Source organism: Octopus sinensis, linkage group LG15 (genome assembly GCF_006345805.1).
Source record: "Octopus sinensis linkage group LG15, ASM634580v1, whole genome shotgun sequence".
NCBI classification, from domain to species: Eukaryota; Metazoa; Mollusca; class Cephalopoda; order Octopoda; family Octopodidae; genus Octopus; species Octopus sinensis.
The window spans coordinates 43,430,413-43,452,912 of NC_043011.1; the positions used below are offsets into that span (position 1 = coordinate 43,430,413).

Sequence of the window (22,500 nt, forward strand, 5' to 3'; positions counted from 1 at the left end):
TATATATGTATGCCTCTCCTTCATATATAATATATATATTTATATTAGATATATATATATAGAATATATATAAATATTATTATATATATATATATATATATATAGATATATATACACACACATACATACATCATATATATATATATATGTACGTATGTATGTATGTATATAAGTATATATATGTGCATATATGTATATTTTATATATAAAATAATATATATGTATATGTATGTATGTATGTATGTTAGTATGTATGTAATGGAATGTATGTATGTATGTATGTATGTAAATATATATATATGCTGTATACGAATGTGCACTCAGGTATATAGGTAGTGTATGTAAAAAGGTTACATTCAGATATATAAACACACATACGTATATATAACCTTACACACACACACACACACACACTCTCTCAGATACAACTACTAGCACACATACACATATAAACGAAGTTTCGTGCATTAACACAAGCTATTATAAACGCAATTTAAAATATAGAGAATGCTTCATTTAATAAAGAATCAAATTAAACACCTTCTGGATAATAAAGGAAATGGTGTCACCATATACATTATTTCTGCTTGGATAGAATATTGTGGTAATGATAATGTACTTGTAGTTTTCTGCCACTTTCATAAGAGAAAAACCACCTATCTGGTATTCATGGAGATGGTAATTGTTTCTAACATTATTTATTAACGCACCCATTCTTATGCAAATTAGATTAGCTAGTTTTCTTGAGTCCTAGTTTATCCACGCTACAAATACCTACAAGAAATTTATCATCCCATTAAACATGGAGATAGAATACTCTGGAGTATGTATAGTTTTCACAGCGAGGCTACTCTGCATTTCAAATCTTATGCAAAACGTTGTGCTCTATCAATGAATGGGTTAATTATATGCACATCGTAGGCATAAACAGGATTGCTCAAACACATAGATTTTTATACATATACCTACGTGTATTTGCATGTTTGCATGCATGCATGAATATATGAATGAATGCATTGTTGGATAGATGTATGGAGGGAAGGGGAAATACCCCAAACACAGTAGCTCGTACTTTTACATAGAGGCAGGCTGTTAGTACTCCATATTCCTATACAAATATACCATCCATTTGCGTTGCACGTCCATATACGTATACTTCCACACTTGTAAATTCATGTAGAACTCTGCAAAATTCACTTTTCCCCAGTGACGTAGATTTCTAAAGAATACATATGAGTATATATGCGTGTGTGCTCGTGTGTGCTTGTGTGAACGTGTGCACATGTGTGTGAGTGTGTTTGTGTGTGTGTGTGTGCGTGTGTAGAGCGAGTGAGATACATACCGACAAGGAGAGACAAACAATCAGATATGCATGCACATATATACAAATATACATATATGCATTTATATGAATAGTTTTATATACGCATGTAGAAATACAGCTACGTTTGTGCACATACGAATATCTAAAGAAGCAAGACACACCCACCGACTCGCAGACACATACGTGCATCTACGTATACATGAACCCCCACGCATAAACGCACATATTTGCAAATATTCGAATGCATACATAGCAACACAAATAAGCAGTAACCAGACGCACGTGTGCACGCATACATGCACATATGCACACACATTCATACGCACATATAATGCACACGATATCATATCCTCATTTAATTTCCTCTCACGCGCACACACACACACACACATATACATAGACGCACAATGCGCGCACAAACGAACGCATATACACGTTTACTCAAAGACAGAACCAATTACATATATATCAATTGTGAAATAGCTAAGAATAACAAAAAGCAAAACATAGCCGAAACCAGGTTTCTCGTATAACTTGTAATAAAAGTAAAAAGCTAAGTGCATGGATGTAGAATAAAGATAAAGAAACTTTCTAACGTTGTTCTCCATATTTTGTTTATTTGTCTTCTGCAGCTGTTTCGTGATGCATTCATATATATATAATATATATATATATATATATATATATATATATATATGTTTTGTCTTTTATAGTTTTGTTCATTTGTTTCTTTTGTTTATGTTTTACTTCCTTCCTCAGCTAAGTCAGTACATCAGAAAACTTGTGTTCTTCGCTAAGGCAGTTCACAATTATTTAAAGACACGATTTCAATTTATCTGTTAGGAACTCAGAACTAGAGAATAACAACATGCAACTATAACGATGACGACAGCGTCGATAACAGATATGAAAACAGTGACGTAAACAACGCTTATTATCACAACCTCCATCATCAATTTTACACAACTACCACTACCACCACCACCACCACCACCACCACCACTAATAACATCAACAACAGAAGCGACGACCACGACAACATTAACAAAAAAAATGAAACAATATTTATTAAGATTAGTGCACTAGGTTACATACGCATTATAGAAGAAAGTATATAATCCATTAAATTTATCGCCATACTTGATTGATTTATGCTTTCTTCATAGAGCTTAGAAGGATAAAAAGAAAGCAGAATCGAAGCATGGCGTAATGCAAACGAAGATCATAAAAAGGACATCACTAAATATCATAATTTACGTCATATCAAAATAACAATGCTTTGACAAAATGCTGCCAAAAGCAACTTTGACATCCATCTTGACGGCGTCGTTAACTAAAGGACGCTGGAGCTCTGAAATAGATCCTACTCTCTCTTTCTCTCTCTCTCTCTTTCCCTCTCTCTCTCTCTTTCTCTCTCCATCTCTCTCTCCCTATCTCTCTCTCTCTCTCTCTCCATATATATATATATGGAATAGCTATGTGGTAAGTAGCTTGCTTACCAGCCACATGGTTCTGGGTTCAGTTCCACTGCGTGGCACCTTAGGCAAGTGTCTTCTACTATTGCCTCGGGCCCACCAAAGTCTTGTCAGTGGATTTGGTAGACGGAAACTGAAAGCCCGTCGTATATATATATATGTGTGTGTGTGTGTGTGTGTGTGGTGTATGTGGGTGTGCGTGTGTGTGTGTTTGTGTGTGTGTGTATATGTTTGTGTGTCTGTGTTTGTTCCCCCAGCATCGCTTGACAACCGATGCTGGTTGTTTACGTCCCTGTAACTTAGCGGTTCGGCAAAAGAGACCAATAGAATAAGTACTAGTATTACAAAGAATAAGTCCTGGGGGTCGATTTGCTCGACTAAAGGTGGTGCTCCAGCATGGCCGTAGTCAAATGACTGAAACAAGTAAAAGAGTAAAAGAGTATTATGTGTGTGTGCGTGTATGTGTGTGTGTGCGCGCGCATGCGTGTGCATCTGTAGAAACATCCTTTGCGTGAAGGGGACAGAAAGTGAACATCCTTTCATGAGCTCTCTATGCCTACGACAATAAAGAATGAAATATGTTACTAGGGCGACAAAATATATAGAACGTCGAATTAAATAACTTTCAGGATTTTCATAAAATATTCTGATGTCGAACTTCTCGCATCGTTACAAACACGTTTATAATATTTCGTTTATCAAGAAGAAACAGTTTTTAATCCATCTGATCTCTGAACATCATCCTTGTTCTCTAGATTGTATTGAGGGCTAAATTGAGACTAAATCATTTGTTTCAAAACTGAAGGGAATGACAATCTGCGGCTGATGCACGCAACTTGCTGGACAAAAAAAGCTATTATATTTAGTTTTGAAATAAATGTTCCGATTTCGGACCCTTACCTGTATTATGAAGACATCCAAAAATAAGATACTGGATGACGATCAGCGATGAAATTGACTGAAACGCAGTGAAGATGTAGATATTGATAGCTAACATAGGTATAAAAACAAATGTTTGGAGGTGAAAGTACAGTGGCTTAAATGAACTTTTTGATCGGTACTTAATTTTATCAACTCCGAAACTTACCTTGGTAAGATTTGAACGAATATAAAAAACCCATGTAACTCATTACGCCTTAGAGTACAAGGTTATAAGGGCCGAAACATTTGTATTAGGTGGTGATGCGCTTCGTCTGCTTCTGCTGTTCAATTTGCCCTGGATTTTCTTACTAGTTTTCAATTCCAGGTGTTATTAGAACTCAGGCTATGAAGACTCGTACCAAAACACCACAATCCATTTCGTCCGGTTCTGTTATGATTCTGCCAATTGTAGATGTAATTATCAAGGCATTTTTCTTCCCCAGAGATGAGATTAATTATCCGTAACATTCTAATCGTAATTTAATATTCCCTTTGGTCCACCTACGTTCGCATATGAATTTGCATTCCTCCGAGGATTAATGTTGCCTTTCGTTCCAATATGATGTTTATTGGAATCCATTAAATTATATCCATTATAAGCCTGTTTCCCTGAAAATATTTTACCTAATAGGTGCAAGATTGGATGTGTGCTTAGGAAGCTAGCTTTGTAACTGCTTGGCTTCGATTTCTGTCCCATTGCCCGCTACATTGGGCAAGTGCCTTCTGCCATAGCTCAGATCCGATTAATGACTTGAAAGCAAATTTGGTACAGAGAAAATTTATTGGAACCCCGTCGTGTGTATACACTAATAGATACATAAATACATGCATACATACATAGATAAATACATACATACATGCATGCATATATATATATGTGTATTTGTGTCTGCTCCATACAAAGAAAATATGTGTTTGTCTTTGTGTTTATACCCCACCTCTTGATGATCGGTGATGGTTCTTCTTAGTCTCAGTATCGTAGTCCAATAGAATAAATATCCGAGTCTAAAAACCTAATAAGCTGATTTCCTCGACTAAAATCTTGAATGTGGTGTTTCAGTAGGAGCACAGTCTAATGCCTGAAACAAGTAAATGATAAAAAAAATATCAATGTGAAACATCGTTTCAACGATGATAGTAAGGCCAATAACTTCGTGTATGTTTCTAATTGTTCTTCTTTCCGTGACACTTTGGATAAGTGTGTTCTACTATAGCGCCTGGCCGGGTGAGTGAATTTGATGGACATGAACTGTGTGGGAGCCCATCTTTTTATACATAAAAACATATTAAATGTGTGTGTGTGTCTGTCTGTCTGTATCTGTGTGTGTGTCTGTTCCCTCTTTCATTGTGTTTGTCTCCATAACTTAGACCGATTGAACATGTATCAGTCTTTAAAAAATATATTGATTTGTTCGATTTGCCTATGGACACTTTAGTTCCTATTTTAATCGGATGAATCCTATGAAGCATTCGGTGTTTAAAAGAATCGTTCATTTTAATAATTAAAAATTCTATGCAATAATTGTTAAAACTTTTTGTACATTGATGAAGTATAACCAAATTAGTGCTCAAAAATTTTAACTACAAAATCTTATATGGACCCCCAAAGATCATTTGGACCTCGTTTGAAAACCACTGGACTAAATCCTTCAATGTTGTGTCCTCCAGTATGGTAGCGGTCCAATAACTGAAACAAATAAATATAAACAATACGAAATAAATATCAATGTAAAACATAGTTTCATATAGGATCGACTTAGCAATATCCTTCTAATGTATTTCTCTTCTTCTATTTACAGCAGCCCAGCACCCTTTTCGAGAGAGGTTTCGGCGGACTAAGGCCCAAAAAGCTGTCCTTCCGAAATGTATCCAACTGTGTGATGCGCCTGATGCAATCAGTAAAATTCAACGCTGAAATACCATTCTCCAATGTACTCCTGTCGCCTGTAGATGAAAAGTCTACATCAAAACTGGTAAGTATCCTTCTACATACTACTTTAATGAAAGAACTATGCTACCAAAATGGTCACCCGACCACTTTTGTCTTATTTCTCTCTATTTTAGTCAGTGGGTTCAATATGAACTTTTAAATTCTGACAATCTGTTACTAAATGTCACTAAATTATATTACCAATGATTATGTTATCATCATCTGATATTATTAAGTCATATTTCATATGATATTATTCGTGTAAAGTCATATTTAACACGTTCGAGTGTATTCGAACGAGAGAAGACCTTTCACGTTAGTAATAGTCCCCAGGTGATAATGCTCTTCCATAGAATGGGTTGTGCATGAGCTCACTGGACCGTAGGACGCATTCATTTCTTTGTTCTTTCGTTTCACTAACTACGAACACCAAATCTGAAAGAAATATTCTAACGAAATGCTCCCCTGACCGCTTTTGTCTTGCTTCTCTCTCTGAGTCGTTGGATTCAACATGAACTTTTAAATTCTGAGAATTTCTTGCTAAATATTATTAGATTGTGTTGTCAATATGGAATCATCATCAGATATTATTAAGTTATATTTTATATGATATTATTCATGTAAAGTCATATTTAACAGGTTCGAGGGTATTCGTACAAAAGAAGACCTTCCGCTATAGTGATAGAACCCACGTTAAAATACTCCTCCTACGCACAAAATGTGTCTAGGGTTGTGCGCAACCTCATTGAACTGTAGGACACATTCATTTCTTTTTCTTTCGTTTCACTGACTACGCACATCAATTATGTCCTTCACAGTCCAATAAGAACGAAATTATTCTCCCTAAAACTGCCTACAGTATGTTTGCTGATGCGCACAGAAATTGAGAGATGGTGGCACTTTTAGAATGCCAGAAAATTTAATGTCAGTGCACATGTCACGAAAGAAGAATTAGGGAGATTTTTCTCTCCTACTATGTGGGAACACCTAATGTAAAATCCACCAGCAGACTTTTGCATGGATTCACATTGGAACCTCAACCCTATTCGAAGGTCGGGACACCCGCCATCCAACAGCACTAGGAGGCTAAGCAACTCCACTCTTTTCCTTTCCTCAACTTTCTCTGGCAAACATTACGACTATTAACGTAGGTTGTGTATATGTATGTGGCCTGGGAAGTGGGTGTCTGCTCGGAAGCTAGGTTGCTCAATGACTTTAGGTTGCTTGGTGTGGATGTGATAGCCGCCAACGAGACCATGATTTCTAATACGCGCGCACTAGCTCTTATTTTTTATGACTTTGAGATTTACGCGTATGTCTGAACCTGGGATGGAGGCGGAGTGGCTGTGCTGTTTAGAAAAGGCCTGTATCTCGAGGTACGAATCATCATCCAAGACACGGATTGTAAATTGGTGTCCTGGATGTGCACAATAGCGAAGGTGATGCTTTTGGATAGTCATTGTATTCGCCCCGACTGGAACGGGGCAGCCGAATTTCACCAGACGTTTAGACGTTTTTCTTGCGACATCTTACTCTTTAGCGCTAGCGAACGATTGGAACACCGACTTAGACGCACACCTTGATTAGATGGGGCCAGCCGATTGGAAATGTGGTTGTAAAAGCCTCACAGAATCGTTTGGTCATTTCCAACTGGCTGATAGATAACGACAAGATTTCTCGAATGCGCCATGTGGACATGGGATAAAAGCATTGGCTGTTCCAGATCGTATCTAAATTGAGTATTTTGTAGGCCAGTACACAGAAGAAGCATAAACTGTCCACAATTCAATGTCGCTGGCTATACGGGACGCACATTTGTGATCTGTACGGCCGACCGAGATAGGATCCACAGGCAAGCGCTCCTGATACTAAAAGCTAAACGCGTCTTTCCCGCTGCATCAAGCTGTCCTTCACTGCATCATTCATATGTTCTCATATTTTGTATACAATTTCGTTTATCTCATTTCACCCTTCTCTTTCTTTCTTCTCCCCATCTTTTATGTTCGCCCTCACACTAATTATAGGATGTTCTTGTAATACGCCACCCGCCTCAACTGATGCCCTTGTAGCAAATAAAAGCAATTATTACTATTATTATCATCATTATTATTATTATTATTATTATTATTATTATTATTGTTGTTGTTGTTGTTGTTGTTGTTGTTGTTATTATTATTATTATTATTATTATTATTATTATTATTATTATTGTTATCATCATCAGCATCATCATCATTATCATCATCATCATCAACATAATCATCATCATCATCATCATCATTATTATTATTATCATCATTATTATTATTATTATTATTATTACTATCACCATCATCATCATTCTCATCCTTATTATCATCATCATTATTGTTATTATTATCGTTGTTGTGAATTCTTTCTATTTGTTGTGAATTCTTTCTCTTCTGTTCCTTCTTAAAAATAATCCAATCAGAATACGGGATCGAACAATGGTCAAGCTAGCATATTTCGACGTTTCCGCTTTCTCAGTGGGAGTATTACTGCAATATAATTATGAATCAATAAATACCATGATGATTAAAATTGCGAAAAACATTCACGGTTTCCATTGCTCCTGAACATATTTTCAAAGAACCTGCCGGCATTGAATCGTGGTACGGGAGATTGGGAATATTCTAATAACGCCAAATATAAAGATGCCGGTCTTGAATTCTTCAGGTAGCGAGTAGAAATGTTTCTAATTGTCTCCGTGTACGATATGGCCAAACTTGAGTCACTGAAGTGGAAAGGAGCCATAATTTAGAACACTGCTGTTCTCTCCAGCTATGACCATTAATCCATTAATGTATTTCGTTTGTTGTTTGAACTATTTGAAGAATAACCTAAACACTCTGAGAATGCATAACAAAGATTTAATAATAATAATAATAATAATAATAATAATAATAATAATAATAATAATAATGATGATGATGATGATGATGATGATGATGATGATGGCGATTATGATGACGGTGGTGGTGGTGGTGGTGGTGGTGTGGTGGTGGTGGTGGTGGTGGTGGTGGTAGTAGTAGTAGTAGTAGTAGTAGTAGTAGTAGTATAGTAGTAGTAGTAGCAGCATATGAAAACTCACAGTATATTTTGTGGAGTATGATGGAAAGTGTCAGTTGTCCACAGCCAGCAGACTAAAGTGACACTTGTTTACTGGTCATGCTTCAAGAACCCTGCAAAGAATTCTTTCAGTTCCAAGCAATGCTGATTTTTGTTGGTGTTCTACCTTCACTTTTGCACCAATCTTTTTCAGCCACGCTGATAGTTGAGTACTGATACTTCCAAGTGCTCCAATTACTGTTGGTATCACATCTACTCTCTTCAAATCATCATAGTTGTTTATTTTTTCTTCTTCTTTCACATTGACCCTGTTGTCAATGGAGCATGCTATGTTGATTATCACACATGTTCTTTTCTATTCACACAACAACGTCGCGGTTTCCGATGTCTGATCGAGTGATACCACTGGATCATTGCATCCCACAGGATTTTGCAATTCTCATTTTCGGTGACACCTCTAGGAGTCAGTTCTCATTTTCGGTGACTCCTTCTGGAGTTGCTCATACCGCGCACTTTGTATGCCGTGATTTCCACAGAGTTCCCAATGGATCGCTCTTGCCACATTATTATGGCGTCTTTTGTATTCGCGCTGTGCCAATTTCGGGCATTCGCTAACGATGTGCCTTACCGTTTCACCCCTCTCGCCACACATTCTCTATTTGTTGCTATCAGCAATGTGGTATATTCTGCAATGCATATAGTTGGTCCTTAACGCTTTTTCTTGAGCTGTGCCTATGAGAGCTTCTGTCTCTATCTTCGGGTCACTCCACCTCATCCATAGCCACCGGTCTTCTGTATCTGTCTTGGTGTTCACATCACTTGCAAATTGACCGTACATTTTCATTTCCTTCCATGCTTTTCTTTATTTTTTGCTCATTCCTTGTTTAAAGAAATTATTATTATTATTGAGTGAGAGAGCAGTTCATGCCATCAAAGTGACACTGGGGTAAAAATACGAAGCCCAATATACCCATCATGACTACCCGTCTGATAAAGGTACACCAGGCACATGCATCACAACCATATGTGCGCGACATGGTGATCTCATATCAAGATAAAGCACATGACCTTGCAGGTGGGGCCCAGTTTAGAATTTTCTTCAGGTTGAGTACCCATCCCGCTCAAACGGTCCCTGAATAAGGGTTGCTTTAGGATGTTGAACGAACACCTATGTTTCCAGAGGTGAACCATTCAAACTCCAAGAATCCCTCTCAACACATGGCCATGATGCTCCCCCACTACTTCTGCTCGTGATCAGAGATGCACATTCGTCAGCCACTAAGGGACATGCTCAACTGGTTAAGGTCAACAACTGACAAGCAAATCTGTGGTATTGAGCAGAATATTTGCTGTAGCCCATCTTTTATACCAGACAAAACAATGTACATGATAACACTTCCAATCAGTTAAGATCAGAAGCCATGAGAGCCACTGCCTGGTACTGCATCAGGGCATTTATTATTATTATTATTATTATTATTATTACTATTACTATTATTGTTATTATTATTATTACTATTATTATTATTATTATTATTATTATTATTATTATTATTATTATTATATTATTATATCATCATCATCATCATCATTATTATTATTACTATTACTATTAATATTAGTATTATCCTCATCATTCATCATTATCATTATCATCATCATCATCATTATTCATCATCATCATCATCATCATCAATCAGCATCATCATTCATTCATCATCATCATCATCATTTATCATCCTCATCATCATCAATCAGCATCATTATTTATCATCATCATTCATCATCATCATCATCATCATCATCATTCATCATCATCATTCATCATCCTCATCATCCTCATCATCGTCATCATCGTCATCATCATCATCATTATCATTCATCATCATCATCATCGTCATCATCATCATCATTATTCATCATCATCATTCATCATCATCATCATTCATCATCATCATCATCATCATCATCGTCACTATCATCATTATTCATCATCATCATCATCATCATCATTATTATTATTTTTATTATTATTATTATTATTATTACAAAATTAATACAATTTCCTGCCAGTTGTTGTAAGGAAAGATATTACAGGATTGTATTATTGCAAGAGAGTTTCATAAACTCTCTGATTAATGTGTAAGATAGCTTGAGCTGATATATTTAACACTCGTTATCATTGAGAAATGTTTTTCCTCTTGAAACAGATAAAGTCATGTGACATTTGTTTTGCTAAATTTGTGTCTGTAAAGTAGTTTTCCTGCTACACTTAAGTATTATAATCTATCTTTGTTACAAGTTTGATTTCTCACGATGTAAATTTGTAAATACATGTGTTTGCTCTCTAAGAATGAATGTGTTTGTACGAGTATGAATTCATAAGCGTATATATGTACATATGGACGAACTACACGTCGTTCTATCGTCTGCTTCTCATTCACAATTATGAGACTGGTTTTAGAGCGCGTATACTCTCTCCCTAAAGTAATATCATTGTTACCTGCTATATCAATGATTAATCTTTGTCACGCAATCTTTATAAACTTTATTTCTTCGAATCAACCAAACAGCATTTCCGCACTAACAGACAAGATATAACTGTGGAATAATATTCTATCAATAAATGACATAAATATCAAAATAGAAAAACCTTCACAGCATTCACAGCTCTTCGGGTTATTTTCAAAGAATTTATCCGTAGACAATCGTGAAATATGCCAGCTTTTTGTATAAATTCTTTGAAATTTTCACGCCTGATAGCAAATCATTTTACTCTGCTTTATTATCATTCTGCAACGTTTCAATGTTCATTTAGTTTTGAATTTTGTCAATATACAAAATTTCCCCAAGTATGTGAATGCTTCGTAGTAATTCCTATACTGAAGATTACTTCTTCCGTAAGAACGAAATCCTCCATGATGGTTTAATCTCTAAATTATTGTTCTTTTTTCAATTATTTCGCTTCATTTATGGAACTGACATTGTATTTTACTGGGTTTTCGCGATTCTGTCTATTGGGCAATAACTTACGATTGATGTTCACTGTTATTACTTTCCTGTTATTAGTTACATTTCTTGTAATTATTAGCTTTCATGTGATTACGCAAGTTCGTGATAGATTCATTAGCTCAATGACTAACTCTATTTCAATAATTTTTTCAAGAACGGAAGGAAAGTACGGCATGTTTAGATCATATTAATCCTCGTCAGATTTTCACAGATGTTGTCGTACTTGTCAGTGTTGTGATTTGAGAATCACTAACTTGATGTACAATATCGTACACGAGGAGGCTTGATATATTTGCATTTTTATAAAAACAAGTACATCCCTTGTGTTATTTAGACACGTCATCTGCATTTTTTAGGATTGTGTAGTACTATTTTTCTGTAACATCTGTCACATAAGGTTACTAATTTGCCAGTGAAAATGCCCGATATGAACTTTGCTCTCCTTCATAACAGAATGAAGCTTCTTATGTCTTTCGTGGTTTTCAACTTTAGCATCCAGTCTCTTCTCTTAGCTCTTAGATACTTCAGTGCTGTCAACACAACCAGCAACGAGCCTTCTCCAAACGAGTCATCTCCGATTGCTTACTTCCCTCTAAGATCCATTCGGAAAGTACTGTACCACGTCTTTTTCTTATGCTTCTACATGGCCAACTCTTTTATTAAAGGCATAACTTTTTTACATTTAAATTTGCTCCACTTTGTTGTCCAAATTGCAACTGATTTTCTTCTGTGTAGGTAAAAAGTATTTTTCCCCGATTAGTTTGGTCACTACCATATAAAGTGTACAGGAATATATAATGAACTTGCAATTCTCTGGTATGTCCAGCTTGTTTCAGTAGCAATCTTTTATGTAGTCATATCTTTTATTGACATCCTATTTTTTAATTATGTTCAGTGCTTTGGCTTTATCGATCTACGGTGCTTTCTTGATTTCTTGTCGTTTTATCCGTTTAGTGATGTATTCTTGTTCTGATTTTTTTCAGCTGTTATTCATGTTTGTTTTTATATACACAGATTACTTTTTGCTTCGTCTCTTTCGCCATTATTTATGAGGTTTCTCTTGTTATAGGCTTTTTTTCTTCTATGTCTGTGCATAATTTGTAAATTTCATCCTTGTAAAGATAACAGTTTAGTTAATGTTTATGCGTATGAGTGAGTGTTCGTTTATGTGTGTGTATGTGTGTGTGTGTGTGTGTGTGTGTGTGTGTGTGTGTGTGAGTGTCTGTGTACGTGTGCGTGCGCGCGTGTCCGTGTGTGTGTGTGTCTTTTCTGATTTAATTCCTTTTCGAAATTCTATGTATTTTCACCAAGCATTTTACTTTGCAAGCATTATTCGTGTCTTCTGTTTAATCACCTGGCCTATTCCGTTCTTTTGCAACAATTAGCGGCTTCAGATGTGCTCTCATTCCCGCCTTCATCTCATGCTTCTTACACAACCTCAGTTTTCTTATTTACCTTTTTTTTTTTTGGCTATACTAAATCTACATTTCTGTTAATATTGATAACTCTTTTCTATTTTCGCGAAATACTTTCTCTATGTTCCTATTCCACAGAGGCTGACTATTCATTTTCTTATTCAATGCTTTTCTTACCTTATTTTTTTCTCTCTTTATTTTTGTCTATCATGTTAGCTGTTTCACTGAAATATTTGATTTACACTTATTATATATTTTTCATCGATTGAGTCGCGCAGAATATATTCTATATACCTGCACGTTTTATTTATGTATTATTTGACTATGAGTTCATCGTTTCCTTTTCCAATTTTAGTACATTTTATTTATTCGCATTTTAAAGCTTTATTCTTTCTAGTACGATTTCTTAAATCTATTTGTGGCGTTTTGGATGTTTTACTTTAATTTTAACTATTGTTCATTTTCCTAGAAAGTACTGTTGGTATATATATATATCTATATATATATATATATATATAATATATATATATATATATATATATATATCATTCTTTTATATATATGCTCTTTTAACTTTTACTTCTTTCAGTCATTTGACTGCGGCCATGCTGGAGCACCGCTTTTAGTCGAGCAAATCGACCCCAGGACTTATTCTTTGTAAGCCCAGTACTTATTCTATCGGTCTCTTTTGCCGAACCGCTAAGTGACGGGGACGTAAACACACCAGCATCGGTCGTCAAGCAATGCTAGGGGGACAAACACAGACACACAAACACATACATATATATATACATATATACGACAGGTTTCTTTTAGTTTCCGTCTACCAAATCCACTCACAAGGCATTGGTCGGCCCGGGGCTATAGCAGAAGACACTTGCCCAAGATGCCACGCAGTGGGACTGAACCCGGAACCATGTGGTTGGTTAGCAAACTACTTACCACACAGCCGCTCCTGCGCCATATATATATATATATATATAATATATATATATATATATATATATATATATATATATATATATATATATATATATATATATATATTATATATATATTAATATATATATATATATATTATATATATATATATATGTACACATACACACACACATATATATATATATATACGTCGTAGATATGTTATTTTTTCTCTCATGTAAACAGTAGCTATTTTATAAGTGACAGGCTCTTTGTATTATAAGTATATTTCCTTGATGTGTTCTGCATTCGAAGTTTTTAATGGTAGCACTTCTTCTAAGACTGGGTGTCCTTTGCAACGACATCTCCCTTAAGTATGCGCTTAAAACTTCTGATAAGCATTTTTTTTCTTCTATTTCATCATCTTCAAAATTTGTAAAGATAAATGCTATAACACGTTTATGCCAGAAATAAAAAGACTGTCTCAATGGCCTTCGTAACTTTCTCTGTATTCTCTAGTTGTCCACGTCTTTTGTTCTGCTCTTCTTTCTACAATTTAGTTTCTTCTCGAAACCGCGTTATTTGTTTAGTCAGCTCTTCTATGCCTTCCGTGTTGCATATAAAGAAACGGTTATCAAAATTCACACCTATAATCTATCTATCTATCTATCTATCTATCTATCTATCTATCTCATCTATCTATTCTATCTGTATATATTATATATATATATATATAATATATATATATATATATATATATATATATATATATAGTAGATAGATAGATAGATAGATAATAGATAGATAGATATAGATAGATAGATAGATAGATAGATAGATAGATGGTTGGACGGATAACATATATACAACACACAAACACACACACATACACACACACACATATATATATATGTATATATAAAACAATGTGTGTATGTATGTGCGTATGTGTATATATATGTATGTATATATATATATATATATATATATAATATATATATATATATGTGTGTGTGTGTGTGTGTGTGTGTGTGTGTGTGTGTGTATATATGTGAGAAGCTAACGGCGATTTGAATTATCGTTGGGTATTTTTGTCTGTTTGTTTGTTTGTATGTTTGTTTTTCTCAATCTTTTGCACCAGGATTTTCAAGGATTAATTTGAGATTTGTATCCATTTAAATAAACATTTTCGCAAGCATTTAATGTCAAAAGAAATGCCTATGCTTTAGGAATTTTTTTTTTTTATTCTTAACCCAGAACACTAACGATTTGGATTGGTGCATTGTGTGTCTGAGAAGATTATTCAGTTGCTGATGGCGTAAAAGTGTGTAGGTATTTTTGTATGAAAAACACTTAAACAAATTATCGGTCTTACCATATGTGATAAACTTTTTTTAGTCTTTCACTCATTTACGTAGTATATTTATATAATATTGATTTTCTTTAGCTGCTTTTTTCTCTGTCTTTCTCTCTTCGGGCGAGAAATATCTAGAATCTTGTATTTCTTCGGCTTCTGATTTTCGTTATTTATATAAACGATTTTATTTTTATGAGAATTCAATGTTTCTTTTATGTAATACGCATACTGCTTCTTTTTTCTTCCTAAATGAGGGACAAACGCAGTTACTTAAACTAGTCTATAAGTTCCTCATTCATTGTCTTCTACTTCTTCCTCTTTTTCTTCCTTCTTATCTTTGTTTTTCTTTTCCTTGTCTTTTGTTCTTCTTTCTTCTCTTCCTTCTTTTTTTTCCTACTTACCCTCCAACTCCTCCGCCTCCTTCTTCCTTCTTCCCTATCTTCGTCATCTCTTTCTTCATTTTCTTATTTTCCTTCTTCTCCTCACCGTTCTTCTTCTTCTCCTCCTCTTTAAAATTACATATCCCATGACAATCCGGTTAATTCTCATTTCCCAACTGCAATATATCCTACAATTACTTGCGCTTCATTAGACACTTTTAATAGATTCTGGTGGCTGGGGTTTAACCCTGTTCTGCAGTCTAGACTTCTTCAGTCTCAACTTAACCTTTTTTGCTTCTCAGCATCTGCTGCGACTTCTCTTCGTCGGTTTCCGTCATTTTCAGTCTTTTTAAAAAATTTCTTTTCAGAAATTAACCACCTTGGGGCTTTTCGCGTCATCGTCTTAGCATAGCATTATGAAGTCCTATTCCAGATTACAGTTTTCATATTCACTGTTGTCGTTTATCCTTTCGTCGCATAGGTATCTTTAACTTCAGCCCCTTATTTCGTGTTTGTTGGATCCCTTGAATACCTCATTGCTGATTTCATTAAGGACTGTGGCATCATTTCCTTCGCTCTCTGTTTTCTTAATTTAGGTTTCTTGATTTTTGGGGTCTCTTTCTCTCTCTTTCTCTCTCTCTCTGTCTTTCTCTCACATTGTCTCTCTCTCTCTTTTCTTTTTCTGTCTCTCTCTCTCTTTTCTTTTTCTGTCTCTCTCTCCCCGTATATATATATATATATATATGTGTGTGTGTGTGTGTGTGTGTGTGTATACGTTTCTGTGTCTGTGTTTGTCCTCCCAACATCGCTTGACAACCGATGCTGGTGTGTTTACGTCCCCGTGACTTATCGGTTCGGCAAAAGAGACCGATAGAATAAGTATTAGGCTTACAAAGAATAAGTCCTGGGGTCGGTTTGCTCGACTGAAGGTGGTACTCCAGCATGACCACAGTCAAATGACTGAAACAAGTAAAAGAGTAAAAGAGAGAGTACACAAAATGTACCAGCTGTTCAATTTTCATGAACTTTCGAGGACTTTGCAGGGTTCCTTGCGCTGCTAGGTAAGGCTATCTTCAGATGATGCTCTATTTTCATTCTTATACCTATCTTTTCAACCACTTTTCAATTTTTTGCTCGCTATACTTAATTTTTCAACAGTTATTGGCAAAATATACCCCATTTTTCTTGTTCATACCTTTCCGATTTCTCTCTTCAGAGCATTATATTTCGTAAATTTTCTCTTAGTTTTCGACAATCTGCTGTCCCCCAAAGCATGGAAAACCTATAAGCAAGCACCAGATTTTTCCCTTGTCTACTAATAGAATATCAATTTCCGATGTTCGATTCCATGATCACATTGGATCATAAAGTCCCAAGTTATCTTTACTCAAGCATTTCCTACCACGCCCTTCGGATCATGCTCATATTATTTTCTAGCTCTTTCCACTTCAAACGTGTTACATAGTTCTTATGTAGACAATTCTGGTGACAATTTCATACCTTTACTTGTATTCTCTAAGAGTTAATTTAATAAATTCGCTCAAAATATGTCACAGTGTAGTGTATTTCCAGTTTCACCACACATCCGGCATTTGTTTCATTGTAAAGAACTATCAATTGTCATCATCATCATCATCATTATTGACATCATCGTCGTCATTATTGTCGTAATGAAGATACTCTAAAAGGATCGTGTTTCGGTTATCAAATATCGGCTTCAAATTTTGGCACCAGGCCAGCAATTTCATGGGAAGGGAGAAAATCGATTACATCGACCACAGTGCTCAACTGGTGCTTATTTTATCGACCCCGAGAGGTTGAAAGGCATGGTCGTCTCCGGCAGCATCTAAACTCGGAACATAAATTCGGAAGGAATGTCGCTAAGGACTTTTCTCGGCGCGGTGACGATTCTATCAGCTCACCACCTTTCCCTTATCAAATATTAATGTCTTGACATCATTGTCAGAAGATATGATTATGGGAAATATATTTCAGAGTTATTATGTTTGCGAGGTTAATGCCAACTGGATTTTAATGATGGTACCATCATGCATGAGATCAAATTTTGATATGATTGCGAGGACTAGCTCTGTGAGAAAGCAGTAACATATATAGGTAGCATTATATGATTCTAACTTTCTTTCGTTGGAGTATTAAGGAGATATTTCCTGATAATATTGATGTACTTTATTAAGGAATATTCGAGTGAAAACGTTATTCAGATATGATACCATTGTAAACGCTGTTGTCGAGACAGAATATTACTAGAGTTGACAGCATCATGAGACAATATTGGAAGACAATATTGGTTTCAAATATTGGAAGACAATATTGGTTTCAAATATTTGTACAAGGCCAATCCTATTTTGTCAACGCCAGAAGGGTGAAAGGCAAAGTCAATCTCGACGGGATTTGAATTCAGACCACAAAGATGGGCGAAATGCCGCTAAAGCATTTTGCCCAAGGTGGAAATGAGTCTACAAATTCGCCGCTTTTGAATTGTAAATTAATATTGTTAGTAGCGGATATCACTATGAATTGAGATGCTTGTGATGATATATTGAAAGTTGATAATTCTGGGACGTAGTTTACTTATGATATAATATTACTGTAGTTAAAAGTTTTCTCTGCATTCATGAGATCCTGAATTCGATCGTACTGCACCTGAAATCTTCATAATGAAAATGATTTGGTCTAAAGTGCGAACAAGCTTCCTACACGGAGTATCATTATAATTTAAAAGGTCACTTTGTTACATGGTGTCACAATGCGTCATGTGAATTCAACGTGGGAATTACATTTAAGGTACATGTGACTGCGGAGTACTCAGTCATATAAACGCTATTTCAATAAACAAATTGTGCAGTTGGTCAAGCAGCTGAACGCCCATAACCGAAAGCGACGTAAAACCAAGGTATTTTAGTTTTATTACTATGAAATATTACAATAAAGATGACATCATTTGGTGATAATGAATTTCCTCTCGTCTTAGATATATCATGCATCTCTTTTATGTTATTTTATGTTCAAGGCATTGTATATTTCATTATTATTTGATTATTACTATGGAATTATGTTACGACGTGATAATAAAATCCCTCCCATTTGAGATATATAATAATGTTTCTTTAAGTTCATATCCCTGTGGAGTAGTATTATGATATGTTTAAATATAAGAGACGAATGCTTTCAATATGCGGTTGTAAGATTAGTTGATATTATATATTCTCCCTTTCTATTACCAAATATTTTTTCACTCACACTCCATCTTTTTATCTAAATATTCATGATCATGGTTAGTCTTTCAGTATTATTTATGTACTCATATACTCTATGTGTGTATGTATGTGTGAGTGTGCGTGAGCATAAATATGCAACATATTTCAGAGCTCTCTCTGGCTTAGTATTTTTGATATCGTGATATTTAAATGCTACAAGAACAATGCAATCACACGCAAACACACGCGCGCATACAGACACACAGATACATACACGCAGACACACAGCGGCATACATACATACATACATACCATACATACATACATACATACATACATACTACGGCACTCCGTCGGTTACGACGACGAGGGTTCCTGTTGATCCAATCAACGAAACAGCCTGCTCGTGAAATTAACGTGTAAGTGGTTGAGCATTCCACAGACACGCGTACCCTTAACGTAGTTCTCAGAAAGATTCAGCGTGACTTAGCGTGTGACAAGGCTGGCGCTTTGAAATTCAGGTACAACAGAAATAGGAAGAAAGAGTGAAGGAAAGTTGTGTTGAAAGAGTACAGCAGGGTTCGCCGCCATCCCCTGCTGGAGCTTCGTGAAGCTTTAAGTGTTTTCGCTCAATAAACATTCACAACGCCTGTTCTAGGAATCGATACAGCGATCCTATGACCGCGAGTCGGCTGCTCTAACCACTGCGCCATTGGGCCTCCACCATGCATACATATACTCATACCAACATTTGGGCTGCTTGATTGGACGCTTGATGAGATCCGAGCCATTGATGTGAAACCCGAAAAATACTAACAAGCACACATAATTTCCATATAAACAGTGACGCAAACCGCCTCTACTTAAAATGAAAGCAAGGTGGCAGAGGCTTAACATCGATCCAAAACGCCTTTCAAATCGGCAACATCTTTTGACCACCAAATGTCAAAGTGCATCCATTGGCCAAATTTGCATACTTGAGGCTGGTAACATTTTAAGACTTGGAAGGCTGCTCTTTGAGCAAGATTCCTTGTCTGATCACCTAAAATACATATCCAAAGAAGTCACACAACTCTATCGCAACTTATCATCAGGTGAAAGGATGAGCGTATATGAGCAGAAGACTACGCATGGATATGTTAGTAGAAAGCTCCAAGATGAGAGTAACATTGATCATCAAAGCAGTCTATCATGGACCAATAGCCGGATTACTACCTCCCACGTTTGCAATCCATGAACTAGAAATATCAACCAAGTACCTGATGCACAAAAGGGATAAATATGTAGGAAAAGCAGTAAAATGTGACAACAGATGCAGACTTTGTGGAGTTGAAAGCAGTTGTCCGAAAATGTCGTCACGGTATTATCTACCGATGAGACATGATGTTGTAGCTAGGACATTTTCTAATGAAATCCGTCGGAAGGATAACTCCGAGGACAACGAAATAAGAACCCACAGTATGGTAGAAACCATAGCCATTCATAATAAAAAGGAGTACTAGTGGAATGTCACAGTGATGACCTCAATAAAATGTAAACACAACAGACCTGATATAAGAACTTGGAAGGAAGAGAAACTGTGAACAGTTGTGGAAATTAACTGCCCCAGTGGATATTAACATAAACCTTAAGATCAGTGAAAAAGAGAATGCCTACGCTGAACTATTGAGAAATCTGCAGTTACTCTATCCAGATTACAATTTCAGATTTGTACGTGTAATTATTGAGGCCCTGGGATATGTAACACACTTCCTAAATGCCAATCTTGAGGAATTAGGCTTCTCAAAACCAGAAAGGAGAAAGCTAATTCGAAGAATACAGATTCAAGGAGCCTTGGATCTAGGTTAGAAACCGACTCTTTCTCTATAGGCAAGAAATCTTGAAATAAAACTGAACAATAACATACACAGACATGCGACGTAATATATATAATATATATATATATATATATCTATATATTATATATATATATATAATATATATATTATATATATATATATATATATATATGTATATATATATATACATACATACATACATACATACATCATACATACATACATACATACATACATACACACATATATATATTCTGTGTGTGGATGTGTGTTTCAATAATTATAATATGGCGGTGATTAAGAGAGTAAGAGGTGACTTTTGTTCAAGTACCTATTTCTAATAGGCGATACTAGAACAAAGTGTGTTAGTTACTTTATCAATTTATTGTGTGCATGTGGGTATATAAATGTGTATGTATGTGTGCGTGCACGCGCACGTGAGTGTGTATGTGTTTGTGTGCCTGCGTACGTGCGTGGGCGAGGGAATAAGTACATATGCTTGTGCGTATATATATATATATGCAGTTTTATATGTGCGGCATTTTTACAGTACGGTAGTGTATGCAAAGAAAGAATTTTCATCTATAGAGATACCCAGTTTATGAAACGTGTGTGTATGTATATATACATATATATATATATACATACACACACTCACACACACATACACACATATATATATGTATGTGTGTGTATATATATATATATATATATATAATATATATATATATATATTATGCATATATAATATATATGTATGTATGTAAGTATATGTATGTATGGCATGCATCTGTATGTACGTATAGTCCGTCATTTAGCTAAAGAAAGCAACACGACAATAACAAATCAGTCATAACATTAAGGAGGCTTGAGGGAAGAGCCAAATCTAAACTTTAAATCTTGAAGTAATTAAATTCTTTCCTTTTACAAATATCCACGTTTACACATAACAATTCCCTTTCACTTTTGTCTCTCTTCTTATCACGTACACATACATACGCATTACTCACCTGCTAGATTTTACTCTGCTATTGTTATTGATAATGTTGTATCATAGCATTGGATCAACGCAATTAACGGAAGCTGTTAGCAATGCACATTTTACATGAAGCTGTCTCCGAACATTGAAATAGTTTCTTAGAAAGTGTAATTATCAAACTTTCTCCCAAGACTGGCGACTTTTGATCTTAACTCGTAGACAATTTGGCTTCGATCTCTTGACAGATAATCGTGAAAGAAATAAAATCAAGCTAAAACTAAAGTGAAACAGTGATATAATAGATTTTGTAGCTATATACACACACACACATATATATATATACACAAGCACACACATATGTGCATGTATATATAGATATATATATATATATATATATATATATATATAGATATAGATAGATAGATAGATAGATTGATAGATTATAGATAGATAGATAGTTAGATAGATAGATGTGGAGAGAGGGAGAGTGTAAGCAACATACATACATACATACATACATACATATATATATATGCATACATACATATATACATACATACATATACATATATATATATATATATATATATATATATATATATATATATATATATATGCATGCATATATTGCACATATGTA

At 35.2% G+C, this 22,500-nt stretch overlaps 1 protein-coding gene across 1 annotated transcript in view; it reads left to right on the top strand.

Annotated features, from left to right (window-relative positions):
- Positions 1 to 22,500, top strand: part of LOC115219753 — a 116,095-nt gene that overhangs the window by 25,979 nt on the left and 67,616 nt on the right. Inside the window, exon 3 of the mRNA XM_036509469.1 lies at positions 5,520 to 5,693. Within this exon, the coding sequence (XP_036365362.1) occupies positions 5,520 to 5,693 (174 nt within the window). The remainder of the gene's footprint in view (positions 1 to 5,519; positions 5,694 to 22,500) is intronic.